Consider the following 14,640-nt stretch of genomic DNA (forward strand, 5'->3'; position numbering starts at 1 on the left):
GAGGGGCGCACTACAAGTACCGGCGGGGGTAGCGGTTTTCAGTGGCCCACAGTCCCGCCTCGGACTTGTAAGGGTAAAGCCATCCCCCAGATCCGAATTTTATTTAAGAAAAAAAAAAAAAAGAAAGAAAGAAAAGAAAAGAAAACGTCTACAGTTATGTGAAGGTTGGTTCGCAGGACTGTCTGTCAGTCTGAAGGTGCCAGTGTCTCTGCATGCATTGTTGCTGGTGTGGATGATGAGGATGGGCTCCAGTCTGCACTGCCTTGTCCCAAAATTGCATCACATCACAGTAGTGGCAACTTGGTGGATAGCCCACATTTCACACTGAAGGCTGGTGATGAATAAATTCTAAAGAGAAAATGCAATTTATAAATTATTCATAATTATTTTTGTCTTTACATTTATGTATTGGGAAAGCATCTAGATTTAGTGAGGTATGGCCCAGGTATCACTTTACCTGTGTGCTTATTATAGGGAAGAACTAATAGAAGAACTATAACAATGATATATTCATTAAGGCATTACTTAATTTCCCCTAAACATACAGCAAACATATAAAGCTGGTCAATTTTACTCCACTAATGAAAAGTTGGATAATAAATTATATTAGATTGAAGGCTATTAACCCCTCAGTGACAAGTTTATTCAATCTATTTTAGGCTAAATTAAGAGACGTTGTGTCTGCATAACCTTACATTATGTTGACAGGCCCATGGTTAATCTTATATTATCTATGGTAGGTAGCGTTGCACTGAGCAGCTTTAATTATTCATTAATCAGGGGCGATGGGTTGGGAGTAGGCCTATAATTGATTCTTTCAGACATTTGTCTCTCATGGTTGAGCCTGGAAAAAAGGCTGGGACCTTCTCCAATCTCCTCACCCCTACACCCTTTATTCCTTCCTTCCTTAATTCCTTCTTCAATTCCTTCCCATCCGCTGTCTCCCCCTGCTTGCATTCTGCCTTGCATGTGACCTGTATAATTATCTTACATGCACATGTATGCATTCTACTACAGGCCTATTTCAACCATAAGTATTGATTTTAACTGCCCCTAACTTTAATTTAATCCTTTGCATGTGGGGAAGCAAGCGAGAGAGTGAGGAAGGAAGGAAGGAAGGAAGGAAGCAATCAAGGAATTAAGTCAGGAAGGATTCAAGGAAGGAATGAGCTCAGCCAGGACTGTACGAGCAGCAATGCTGGAATTTCTCTCTCCATGTCATGTTAGCAGCAGTGGCGCCGCTCTGAAGCCATTCAGTGACATGTGATATTTATAGATCTGTGCTAACAAATATTTAATGAACATTAGCAAGCAGCTCCAACATGGCAGCACTGCCCCAATAAAACACTCTCTGTCAGTTAAAAGGAAACTTTGATTTCTTGTGCATTGCTGAGATTATGAATTAGTTTTATAATATGCATATTTGTCAGAGGTGGAACAAATATCTGGACTTACATATTTGTTTATTTGCATGATTTATCCAAGCTTGAAAAAATCTGTTACAGAAATCACACAGAACTCGTGGGACTGTGAGTTCATCATCTCATCTATTTTTTTTTTTTTTTTATCCTCTGATTTTTTGAAGTTTATTGAATGGCAGGTCCTGTGTTGTTCCACATTCTGACCACAGGGTGGTGCTGATGTACCGGACAAGACGCTGCACAGAACGTACACACAATGCGTCTTACGTCACTGCCTGGCTCCTCCCTCAGCGGCGGCCGTACACACGCGCTGATGTTGTGATCGACAGACAAACAGCAGTCATGTTGAACTTTCGTTTTGCTTTTCGCCGTCACAAATATGTCTTAAGTAATTGAAACAACGATGTCCGAAATACTGATGAAAGAAATGGAGAGTATATCGATCGGTCCGGTGAAGGCGGAGGAGCGTCCCGACGGAGTCCGGAGCTTCCTGCTGGTGGATGAACTAGAGAACCTGCAGGTAAAGTTAGCTAATGTCAACAGAGCTAGCAGCTGCTAGCATGTAGCTGCTAAGCTAAGAAGAAAAGGACTACACACATTCCAATGCAGGCCACTTAAACTGTCTGTTGTCACTGACACAGCTACACTACGGATACATGAGCTGCATTAGCTTACAAAACACCATGTTGTGTTATTCTTTTTAACGTAGCAAAATTAGCTTGTGACAAATTTGACCCGCTTTCTTAATGTGACAGTAGATATTTACCCGTGACGTCCATCATGTTTAGCCTGTAGATATGTTTTTGCTAACAAGGGCTCATGACACCTTAAAGAATACAGGTATGAGCTGCAACAGAGGGAAGAAGAGCAGCGAATGTGTTCCTCGTTTGGAAAGTCCCCGGTGAGTCATACAGCACAGCTGACCCACAGGGAGGCACCCTCTCATTGTACTGTTGTTGCAACAGTACAAAGTGCAGGCGGTAATGATTATTTATATACTCACCTGATTAGTCTGCGATGTACGCACGTGCAGTTTTGTCCTAAGAGATTTAAATGCTCGGCAGCAATGAACACAGCCTTTATTTATAGATTTTTATCTGCATTGAATGTGAGAAGTGTCAAAGACTGTAAGACAAACATAACCCAGTTCTTTCTTTGGTCATATGTTAAGGCTCCTTTTCATCCCAGACTGAATATTGTTCCACACAGATTCAATAAGGTTTTCCCTTGATTCAATGAAGTCAGCGGGGGAGCTCATTACATCATGTTCAGACAGCTCAGCAATCCATCCTCTGTCCATTACCGACCCCCCGCTTCTCCCTCCTCTCTCTCCCCAGGTCCGCGATGAGACTGAGTTCGTGGACAGACTCGGCTGCGGGGACACGGCAGGAGTCAAGGTCCTCTCCATCTTTGGCAACACCGGCGATGGCAAGTCCCACACCCTCAACCACATCCTGTTCGGTGGTGAGAGTGTGTTCTACACCTCCAAGTCACCCAGCTCCTGCACAGTGGGAGTGTGGGCCGCGTATGACCCCAGCCTCAACCTGGTGGCCCTGGATACTGAGGGCCTGCTGGGGGCGGCAGTCAATCAGAACCAGAGAATGCGGCTGCTGCTAAAGGTAATTTTACTGGTCGCAGGCTGGTTTTGTTGGAACTATCAAAATGTTTAATTAGAAATGTTTGTTTGTTTTCACATCATTATAGTTAAAATTTTGACCGTGGCGAGTGAGATTGTTGTCAGACGGATCGACCACACATTTTTTATAGACCCTAAATTGCATTAGAGTGTCTCCATTGCCCCAGGGCCATGTGATACTACAGTATCCACAGTGTAGAATATGAAGACCTTGGAGGGCTCCATGTCACATGCTGCAGTCTTTTAAGATATTGTGTGTTCAAAACGACTAAAATGTGACACTTCTTCCTTGTGAACATCTCCCTATGCTTGCACTTGGACAGGGTTAGGGTTACGTATACTGTGAGATGACTATTGGTACTTTGACAAATATTAACACAGTGATATTTTTGATAATCATGAGTAATGTCGATATAATGACTAAGTGGGTAAAGGCAAGTATTAGAACAAGTAGAACAGTCTGTTAAGTTCAGAAAATTACATCACTTTACTGTACTGCAGCCTTTAAAGCCAGGAGAAGACAACACGTCTGACATGTCATTATATAATGATACCCAAAATCTAAAATAATGTATAGTCTCATATCATGATAACCATATATTATCGAGTTATTGCCCAGCCCTAGCTTGCACTGTTATTTCACCAGGTGTGTTGCTTTTTCAGTAAATGTTATAAATGCTACTTCTGTCTCAGCTCTATATATACGTACTCCCTTTTCTTCCAGGTATTGGCGGTGTCTGATATTGTAGTCTATCGCACACGGGCAGAGCGCCTCCACAACGACATGTTCCTGTTCCTGAGCAGCGCCTCGGGGGCCTACCTGAAGCACTTCACCCCGGAGCTCAGGGCCCTCTCCAGCCGCTGTGGTCTGGACGTGCCCCTCTCCTCTCTTGGGCCGGCCGTTATTGTCTTCCAGGAGACAACGCACACCCAGTTGCTTGGTCATGGTAGGGGAGGGTATTACACTGAATTGCATGCATGTACTGTATATGATCACAAACACACACCTCCATTTTAATCTCTTGCTCTGTGGTCCCTGCTGTCCAACTAAAAAATCTTTGCTTTTCCTGTCTCTTGTAGATTCTAAGGTGGCTGGCCACGCCGACACTTTGCTCCAGAAGCGTTTTCACGACCTGGGTTTGGGGACACAGGCCTTTAGCTCGGTGCAGTATGTGGGCACTCAGACCATCACACCTCCCACTGACTACAGCAGGTTGCTGGAGGCCGTCAAGCAGCAAGTCAAGAACACTCACACACGCTCCCCCCGTCAGCCCGGGATAGTGTTTCATGCTCTGGAAGTAAGTGGTGGAGGAAGTGGAATTCTAGAGAAATTTAACAAAGAGATGACGAAAGTTTTGCTCAATGTTAGTCTTGTGGACTCCTATTTTGATTCCTAGCCCGTTTTGCCCTCCCTCATCCTTCTTTGGCTTCCTTTTTATGTTTCCTTAGGCACTAAGTGAGCGTTTCTGTGGGGAACTGTCAGACGACAAGATGACGCCGTACTCCTTCTTTCCAGACGAGTACTTCACCTGCTCTGCTGTCTGCCTCAGCTGCAAGTAAGTTTCAAACATTTTTAGCAGCTACTCAGTCTCTTTTTTTGTCATCAGGCTTTCTCCATTCCAGATGTTGATTTGGAGTCAACAAATAAATAAATCAGGTCATATTGTCATCAACGAGGCACTTAACTCTTTCATACCAGTGCAAAGTTAAAATTCTCATTGCATATGATGCTCGGTGCATACTTATTTTGTTCCCAAATCCCTTTTTGTAGTTTCTAGATAAGATTAAAAGTATGTAAATCCAAAAGATGACATAATATTGGAAAAAATCTAATATTCTTTGGACTGAAAATAATCCCTAGATTATGTCAAACTTTATTATAGATAACTAACAAGCCTGGGATGACTCTATTATACCTCTAGTTTTAATACTGGGCTCTAAATCTTAGAGTTCTCCTATGTTGGATGCTTTATGAGGGATCCTTTTCTCCTCTACTCCCCTGTCATTCATTCAGACTTGGAAACAGGTCAGACGGCCATTTGGACTAAAAGCATTTTCCACTCTATTGTCAGTCTCCTCATGGTTGAACCTCAGCGTTTGCAGGTTCTTATTCTTGATAGTTTGCATCCTTTGAAACATCATTTCCACCAATAATTGTATATTTCTTATGTTTTGTATTTGTTATACTGTGGATACTGTGTTGGAGTAGTTGTGCTTTTAAAAAAATGTAAACAGCCAATTGAACGTTCTTGTGGGCGAAAAAAACATATCAGACCCGGATTATTATTCACAGCAGTATTAAGTCTGTTTAGTGGGGATCTTTAAGGTTTTTGTCTAAATGTAATTCTATTTACTTAAAACACTCGAGTTAGGGAACATCCCTCTTCAGTATCTTCATGCAGCATTTAAAGGCTTTTTATCACCAAATGCAAACATAAACAAACACACAAACAGAACTCTTCTAGTCGTCTCTGGCTGAATCACTGAGCTGGAATTGAGTCCCTTAAAGCAGAAATCTGTTGTCGTTCTTGTGGATGTTAACTGTCTCCCCACTGGGACACATAAAACCTGATGTGTTTTCCATATTTTTGGAAAGGGAAAATGGGAGTCCCCGTACTCTTTGTGTTTCCTCGTCAAGGAAAGATGAGAGAAGTGTGAGTGAGTGTGAGAAATCACAAAACTGGTTCCGAAGGGATCCAGTCCTGGATTAATGGATCCACCCGTCACCGACTGATGTCCGTCATGTTGATTTGAAACGTTTGGTTTTCTGTCTCGTCTCCAGCATTCGATGTAAAAATGGAATGAACCATCTGAGAGACAGGGTCCCCCACTCGGCTGATGGACTGTGTCAGTATGCACACCAGTACAACAACAAGGTCCTCATCTGTAAGGTAAGACTGACACTGTCTGCTAGTTTAGCTTCAATGGGACCCAGTTTAAAATGTGATGTTGTTAATGTGGTTTTTAATGCTGTGTTTTGTTCCCTTGACCCTTTACTGATCATCCTTTACATGCTGTCCTCCAAAAAATAACACATAATACATTTTTTAATGCATTTCCTTTATTATTTCCTGTGTTTTATGTCTCATGTCTCCAGCGGTGCTATGAAGGAGGCAGGGAGGTGATTGTCGTGCCCAAGACATCAGCTTCCAATGAAAACCCATGGTTTGGACTGGCCAAGTACGCCTGGTCAGGGTACGTGATTTCACACACACACACACACACACACACACACACACACCTTTTTATTGCCTTTCATCCAGCCATCTCATGTTGTCTCTCCACCTTCCTCTCAGCTATGTGTTGGAGTGTGCTAGCTGTGGTGTAATCTACCGCAGCAGACAGTACTGGATGGGAAACCAGGACCCTGAGAGCAGCGTGGTGCGATCTGAGGTCAAGCATGTCTGGGAGGGGGTGAGTACTCAACCTTTCTCCAGTTTCTAGTTCCAATACAAAAGTGCTAAAATGCCCAGTAGTAAAATGTTTGTTAAGGCATTTGTTGGATGAGATTATGCATAGTTGGCTTGCATTGCCATTAGAGCTGCAACATATAATCGATTACTTGTCAACTGTTAAACTAATCACCAACTATTTTGATTATCGATTATTCACATTCACAAAAGTCAAAATTTTCTGATTCCAGCTCCTCAAATGTGAATATATTTTTCCTCTATGACATTAAACTATATACCTTTGGGATATAGACCAAACAAGATGTTTTTATGTTGGGCTTTGGGTAACACTGATTGAATTAAGACAACACTGACATGACAACATCTTGCATAAAGTTTAGTGTGCAGTTATCTTCACCTAAGAGACCGAGATCCCACCACTGATACATTTGAAGCATTTATCACTGCTCCAGAGGGATTAATTTATCGGTTGATTATTAATTGATGGATTTTTTGATCAATCTAATTTTCTAAAATATAAAACTATGTGCACTTCTTGTTTATGTGTCTGCATTTTTTCATCGCTCTTCATTCTTTCAGTCGGACATGTTTCTAGCGTCCCATCAAAACGCGGCCCAGAGGGTACTGGATGGGATGAACTACATGATCCAGTCAGTGTCAGAGTACAGCACAGGCCCCACCAAAGCTGTCGCTGCCTGGCTCACTGATCAGGTAGCGCCGCCATACTGGAGACCCAACACAGAGATCACTGTGAGTATGAAGAGCTAAAGCCGAGACCAAACACTACAAAACAATTCAGATAACAAGGATTAAAGCTGTGATGCACATCTCTCCATTGAGAAATTCTGACAACTTAACACACTGATGTTTGACATCTTTGAACAATCTGTTTACTTAATGCCTGCACTAACAATGTTATCATGTCTCTCCTTCCATCACTGGATCCCCCTCTCCCCATCAGGCCTGTCATGGCTGTGAGAAGGTGTTCGCAGAGGCGGAAAGGAAGCACCACTGTCGATCATGTGGCGAGGGTTTCTGCCATCCCTGCTCCAGCCAAAGGATGCCCGTGCCAGAGAGAGGCTGGGGCAGCGGTCCTGTCAGAGTGTGCAAGGCCTGCTTCCGACAGGGAGGGCCAGCTGACACTAACAGCCAGGGTGAGACACCTCCAACCAATCGGTGAACTTCAACCAGGCAGCTTGTGTTAAATTGCATAAAAGTCATTTCAGTAAGGCAAGAAGTATTGACAGATGTTTTTACATTACATGGATGAATACTAAACAGGGCTAATGAACATGAAGATCATTCTGTACTTAAGCATGAGCATCTGTTTCTGCTAATTTATCATTTTGGAACTACACCTAGATTTGTAACTTTCTTAAAAGAAATTATCATAAATGTGTTCATATATAGCCACAGCTCTGAATGTTTAAAGGGACAGTTCACACCAAAATCAAAAGTAAACATTTTCTTCTTACCTCTTGAGCTATTTATCCATCTAGATTGTTTTGGTTTAATTGGCAGGTTTGGAGATATCGGCCGTAGAGATATCTTCCTGCTCTCAAATATGAAGGAACTAGATGGCACTCGGCTTGTGGTGACAAAAAAGTGCCCAAAAATACTACAGCAGTGTTTCTTTTCAGAAATCATTACCTGGTGCCTTGTTTATAAACATTGTGTACGCACAGAAGAAGGCATACGGCATTTCTAGAATTTATAAATAACAAACATGATGGGAGAAGTGCGGTCCTCCACGGAGACTCTGACCCATGGGTATGCACTTAAACTGGAGAAATGAGAAATTGCGACTCTGATGGTAGAAGGATATAACAGCAGAAACGGTTTGAATTTGATACCTATGTGTAAAATAAATAGAAAAATGACCCCTAATATATTATATGTCAGGGGTTTATGTGCAAAAACAAGTAGAATCTGATCCATCCATCCTGTAAACGAATAAACAAACACCTGTTTGACACACACACACACACACACACACACAAACAAACAAAACATGATTTAATATAATAATAAATACAAACTAAGATATATTTTGAAGGATGATGACCCCTTTAAAATGTTCTGTAGTAATTAATCAATACCTTCATGTAATGTGATTTATTGTCATAAAAAATAACATGTAGAATAGGAGAAATGAAGTTTCAGCTGATGTTGCCTCGGCCGGGCAGATACAAATTCATTGTTTCATATATTTTTATCACCTGTTCGTTGCACAGAACTTTTGGTGAGATAATGGGCCATTCGCTGTCAGTACCCTCCTGCAGCAAAAATCCATATAACGGGCGTCAATGTGCCCAAGACGAAAAGGTCCATAAAACTACACAAAAACTTTGTAATATTCCTCCATACTGCTCGTCCGCTGCGATCCAAGTGTCCTGAAGTGGCGACATCCAGAGTTTACTTGAAACGACGTCATTTAGTAAATTTTTCTAGCCTAAACAGTCACTATGCTATATTTGCCTGGAGGCACGCTCCCACGTGCACGCAAGTCTTAAGCAACTTAAAATGATAGAAACTGTATACTTTATTTGTGTAAATAAATGTTTGAACACAACTTGAAAGCGATGGTTATCTCATTCAAACAAGGGAATACTGATGACGCTACCTGAGTCATGGTTCGTCTTTCACAGCAGTGTTCTGCTCCACCCCTACTCCAGTCAGAAGGGATTCTCTGCTAAATCCTGCCAGTTTCTCATCGAGGTGGGCGGGCTGCGCGTCCTCGTTCCCCTACACCTTGGCTGTGCGCTTTTGGCATCCAGTTTTATGTCAGACAACTTTTTTTTTCTTCATGCCATCAGTGTGAATGAAAATTAATTAGGGCCATTTCACTAACTATTTACAGGCAACTGTGGGCGTTACATGAAGCAAGCAAAAGGTGCACTGCTTTTTGAGTTGATTGTAATTTATAAAGGGAAACCGGCGTAGGACGTGTGTGTGCACATGGTGTTATAAATCGGAATATTTTTGTCCATAATCACCTGTTTCATCTGATGCCAGTTTTTGACGTGAATCCTACACACAGTTTTATAAATGAGGCCCCTGGTTACTCAAGATAATCAACAGACTTTGTTGTGAGCAGTTTAATATTGTAACGTTTTTCTTTCCACAGAATTAACTATTAACTCTATCACTAAGCAAAAGGAAGCATGCATCTACTCATGAATGAGAGGCTTGTGATAGCGTGGGATGTAAACATTAATGGCATTCTCCTTGGCTGAGCTCTAACAGTAGCTAGCTTTGTTAGCTAGTCTCTCGTCCATTAGTAGATGCACACTTCCTCCTGCATGGTATGGAAAGAAAATAGTTCCTGTAAAAACTGCTCACAACAAGGTCCGTAGATTATCTTGAGTAACCAGGTCATGATTTCTGAAAAAATTCATTACTTTCTGTCTAGTTTTGAGCACCACAAGCCAAGTGCCATCTAATTTCATTATATTTAAGAGAAGACAGAAATCTTTCAAAACTCTGCAACTCACACCAAAACAATCTAAATGTATAAATAGCAGTACAGGTGAGAGGAAAAATATGTTTTTTTGATTTGGGGTGAACTGTCCCTTTTAAGAGATTCAGAATCCAGACTGCACTCTGGGGAAAGAAAAACACTTTCTTGTACATGTGTCTATTTTCATCTCTCACACATGTAAATACTCTCTTTTCTTTAGTGTGTAAGGTGGAGCCTCGTGGTCTGATAGCTCGCAGGGTGACGGAGGTGGCCCAGTCTACACTGGACATGGTCACCACAGCTGTGGACTACCCTCTCTGTGAGTGCAGCTGCATTTTACTGTTACACATTTTGCAAGAACGCTGCAGCTGGTTGCACATTATCTCTGTGTCAAACAGCTTTTGATGAGTCGGATGTTTGAGCATGATTCTAATTACCAATTATTTATTAGTCTTACAGTACAAAATGTGTCTTGGCCTCGTGTGTCACCGATGTGATCACTGGCTGAAAATGTCTTTTCAAAATGTAGAAATTAGATAAAAGTAAGTGGAAGTAAACTGGAGGAAACCAAAAATTGGTGCTTATGATGATAAAGAGTGGTTTCAAAGAATGTTCTGTTCAGATATGGAAGTGTACAAGACCTGCTGTAAATCTTAAATATATATCAACTGCTCCGTTCACTTCCCCTCAGGTTTTGTGAAGGATGTGGCTCGGCCAGACTACTGGGTTCCTGACCAAGACATCACTCAGTGCCACCAGTGCTCCAAAACCTTCACCCCGATAATGTCCAAGCACCACTGCAGGGCCTGTGGACAGGGTGTGTGTGGCCACTGCTCCACACACAACAGGCCTGTGCCCTCCCGAGGCTGGGACCACCCAGTCAGAGTGTGTGACAGCTGCCACGCCCGCACGGATAGTCTTTGAGCTTTGTTTTATAACCAGGAGAACTTCTCAAAGTGCACTCGGTCTTCCTCAGTTGATCCACAAAAACACTGTGAATCCTGCCACTGCTGCTCCAAGAGAACGCGGAGGATTGATCATACAGCACTAAATGGCAGAAGTGGAATCAGCCTTGGCTTGCCGTGAAAAGACATGATGTTTTGAAGCTTAAAATGGTCCCCACCTGGGCCTGGTGTTTTATCTCATCTCATCTGCCTTCTTTAACCAACTGATTCTGCAGCAGTTATCAGGTAAAGCTCACTGCAGTCCCTCTGCACCAGTCAAACTTCTCTATAAACAAACTGGACAAATGGAAAGTTGGACATGTGATTTTAATGTGGACATGTGGAAATATGTGTAACTAAAGACATCAGACTCTCAATTGTCATAACAGCAGAGCTTGTACTCTTAACTGCACTCAAGTGTGGTTTTCCTTGTTAATTTGTGTTTGCACAGGCCTGCAACACGCTGCCTATTCTTAATTTGAACAATTTGTTCAGTAAAAAAGGGTGCACTGCGAATAGCAGGAGGTTTTAAAGTTAAAGGGATATTTCCAACATCTCAGCTACCTGTCTCTGCAAAGCCCTCAGAAAAGTCGAGATTGTGTGAGGCAATTTTTGTTTTTATCCCTCTCCCTCAAAGTATTTCAGACTTTTGGAAAACTTTGTGTGTGTGTGTGTGTGTGAGACTGTTAACTCTGGGAAAAATTGAACGCGAGATGCAGAAACAGGAGCTACAGCAGTGTGTGCCTTCATCGGAATCTTGATTCCCTTTTCAACCTCCTCCATATCTGCAAGGAGTAATCAGATTATTTGTGCCTAATAACAGAGCAATGAAATTTACAGCCTCTGATCTAGCTATTACGGTTGTATCTACGATATGGTGACATGAATAGGGAAATAAAATCTGTAGCGCATTATAGACATTCCAATGTATGGAAATAATAGCTGTGTATTGATGTAGATTTACCTTCCTGAGGCTATTATAAAAGGCGAGCGCTCTCTTGAGCCACTGATGCTTCAGAAAAATCTCTTGATGTAATAAATACACCTGCACTAGACTGAATAATTGAGTTGTTTTGATATTTTGAAAGGCACTCAAATCATTTGCAACATGCAAATTATATACATGTAGATGGAAAATCACACTTTCTGTTCAAGGGAGTTTCTCTGCATAACAAACTGTAACATACTGGATGCATTAATGCCATTTTCCTCTCTGTCTAGAAATAATCAATTCAGTTTTAACAATGTTTTCCAGTGAAATATAGCAATTGACAATCGGCATTTTTCTTTCATAAATGATGCTCGTCCAAATAAAGAAAACAAAGAAAGTCTTGTGTCTCTAGAAATGTGTCGCCCCCTCTCTCCATAATCTCTCCCAAATACCCTTTCATGCTTTACTTGCATGGATGCGTATTAAACATTGTTGCCAGAGTAATTACCTGACAGCACAAAGACAATGTGGCAATATAAAAGAAGAGCATATATGATCGAATAATGATCAGAAGTAGTGTCTGTCTGATAGTGAGACTGAAATCTCCAAGTCCAATGCACATTTTCATACGTTGTTATACAGTTAAATTAATAAACAACAATAAGTAGCTAAAGACATAAACTAGAAAACAGACAGGAGAACGAGGAAGGGTAAGAGGGGGATGGGAAAGAGGTACCTGATTATTGCTCATCGTGGCTTAGACTGGAATTACTGTATAGATAAGATGATATTTCCCAGAGTCTATCTTTGGGGTAAATTTGTTCCATTCTCCTGTTTGATCTCTGAGTGTAAAAGTAAATTTTACCCTGTCCCAATATTTGTTCTCTTGTTGATAGCCATGAGTTCAGTTCTGGTGGATTTGGCTGTTTCCATGTCCTCGGCCGTCACATGCAATATATTAAAAGATGTACATCAGCCGATTTTATCTTTCATAGTATATTAATACCCAAATTATTAAAGAAAGTCAAAAATGTATCACATTTTCTCCAGTAACTATTGACACGCTGACATGTTCATATGTAGAGAAAGAGAGTGAAAGGAATATGCGTGTCTTCTATGCATCCTAATCAACAATACTTCTGTTTTGTTTGTTTTAAATTGGTAAATGTCAGGGAGTTAATTGGCTAATTCTATGCAGAATGTGGTAATACTATGCTGCAATAAGTTATTTTTGTTTAATCAGATTTTCCCAGCACTCATAAAACTGTTTTTTTATTGGCATTTCTTTAGAGTTTTGTGGCTGTGGGTTTTGCTCATTCCTTTGTTTTCATATCAAAGCCTCATATAAAATAGTTTAAAGTCTCTCTTTTCCATTTCCAGCCGCACTAAATATATTTCTTTCATTGTCATCTAATCAAAGATTAAGAAGTTGGATCCAAATTCTACTTGGTGCACAGTATGTGTTCTTTATAGTTTCTTTCTTCTAGCATAAAGGCCCTTTCAGTCAGACTCCATATGCCCACGTATGTGTCAATCTGCCTAGATGAGCTTATGTTCATGCACAGGTAGGTGTCGCAGGTGGTCTGTGAGTGTTTTGAAATGACTATCTTGTCTTCATTTATTGATAAGCTCCAGTCCATTACGTAATTCTCCAGCAATGTTGGATTTTGTTGCAGGCCTTGTGCCTTTAATTTCTCATCCTGCTCCCTTACAGTGAGTTTAGGTGCTGCAGTGGCTCAAACTGCATCTTTGCCTCACACCTGTTTGAAATTGTGTTGTTTACCTTTTGTTATATTTTTCCCATAGAACACATACGTGATTGGCCACCAGCAGAATCACTGATAAGGCTGCTGAGGTGACAGGTACATACAGATCTCTCTTACAACCTCCGGTTCAAGGTTATCTGAAGCCCCTGGTCCCTGATGTCCAGCGCTCTAATGGATTGCTGACTAATATCCATGAAGCAGTGCTCATTTCCGTCACAAACTGATTATACAAGCCTAAATTAGCTTAAGCCTCACAAAGTATATGAACATGTGGAGGCGACAGAGAAAGGCGAGCCAAGAACATCTGTAGTCTGCAGACTCTACTTTTACGATATAACGTACATCACAGTAAATAACATTCTAAATGAAGGATGTAACATAATAGATTTGAGGTAAATAAGCATGAAATTATGCAGTTCTATAAATATAACCTCCTTTTATTCATCGTTGGCTTTGAGGTGCTCATCAGCCGTAGATCACAGTCTCCTTTTTAATTTACCACTACAGCACAAATCTGCTCCGTGCTCTTTCTTCCACTGTAGAGCGGCCACACTTTAAAGTTACCGGGCTGTAAAACTAATTTAGTGTGAAAGCGTAGCCGTAGAAAGAAAGCACACATGCTGAAATTTAGTAGAAAGGTTGTTCTGGTGTTGGTGTGGACAGGCGGAGGTTTTTGACTGAGTGACTCTGGTGCTGCTACAGATAAATTACATTGGCCCGTGTGTCTGCTGCACCGCTATTACAGTGTGTGGTCCTTCAAGCTGCTGTGGAAAAATCCGTCATGGAGCATGAGTTTGAGCAAGACACATTCAGTCAGTGAGGCTGTTTAGTTTTCTCTACAGACCTCTGTATAAAGCCTGGTGGCTACAGGAATAGGTGGAAACCGACACTTGATTTGATTGTTATGTGCACACTATCCGTCATCGTCCTGAGGAAGGTTTATCATTTAATATATCAGAGAGATGAGGAGAGAGAGAGACGCTGCAAGTAATTTGTTTACAGTTTTAAATAATATAACCGAGTTAGAAGATATTGGTAATGTTCATAGCTTTTCTTTAATAAAGTCGCA

General features: G+C 41.3%; 1 protein-coding gene across 1 annotated transcript; it reads left to right on the forward strand.

Moving 5' to 3' along the window:
• The first annotated feature begins 1,721 nt into the window (after positions 1-1,721).
• On the forward strand, positions 1,722-12,202 carry LOC141012031 (zinc finger FYVE domain-containing protein 1). The gene is made up of 12 exons (XM_073485416.1): positions 1,722-1,941; positions 2,759-3,040; positions 3,782-4,004; positions 4,138-4,355; positions 4,507-4,613; positions 5,840-5,948; positions 6,155-6,252; positions 6,354-6,471; positions 7,050-7,220; positions 7,432-7,624; positions 10,151-10,249; positions 10,622-12,202. The coding sequence occupies exons 1-12, from the start codon at positions 1,825-1,827 to the stop codon at positions 10,852-10,854; spliced, it is 1,968 nt and encodes a 655-aa protein (XP_073341517.1). The 5' UTR covers positions 1,722-1,824; the 3' UTR covers positions 10,855-12,202.
• The last annotated feature ends 2,438 nt before the right edge of the window (positions 12,203-14,640 follow it).

This window comes from Pagrus major, chromosome 2, assembly GCF_040436345.1.
Source record: "Pagrus major chromosome 2, Pma_NU_1.0".
Taxonomy (NCBI): domain Eukaryota; kingdom Metazoa; phylum Chordata; class Actinopteri; order Spariformes; family Sparidae; genus Pagrus; species Pagrus major.

Coding starts and splice junctions, on each gene's coding strand:
- LOC141012031 (XM_073485416.1), top strand. CDS start 1,825: ATGTCCGAAATACTGATGAAAGAAATGGAGAGTATATCGATCGGTCCG. Junction 4,005..4,137: donor CACCCAGTTGCTTGGTCATG/GTAGGGGAGGGT, acceptor TGTCTCTTGTAG/ATTCTAAGGTGGCTGGCCAC. Junction 7,625..10,150: donor AGCTGACACTAACAGCCAGG/GTGAGACACCTC, acceptor TCTTTTCTTTAG/TGTGTAAGGTGGAGCCTCGT.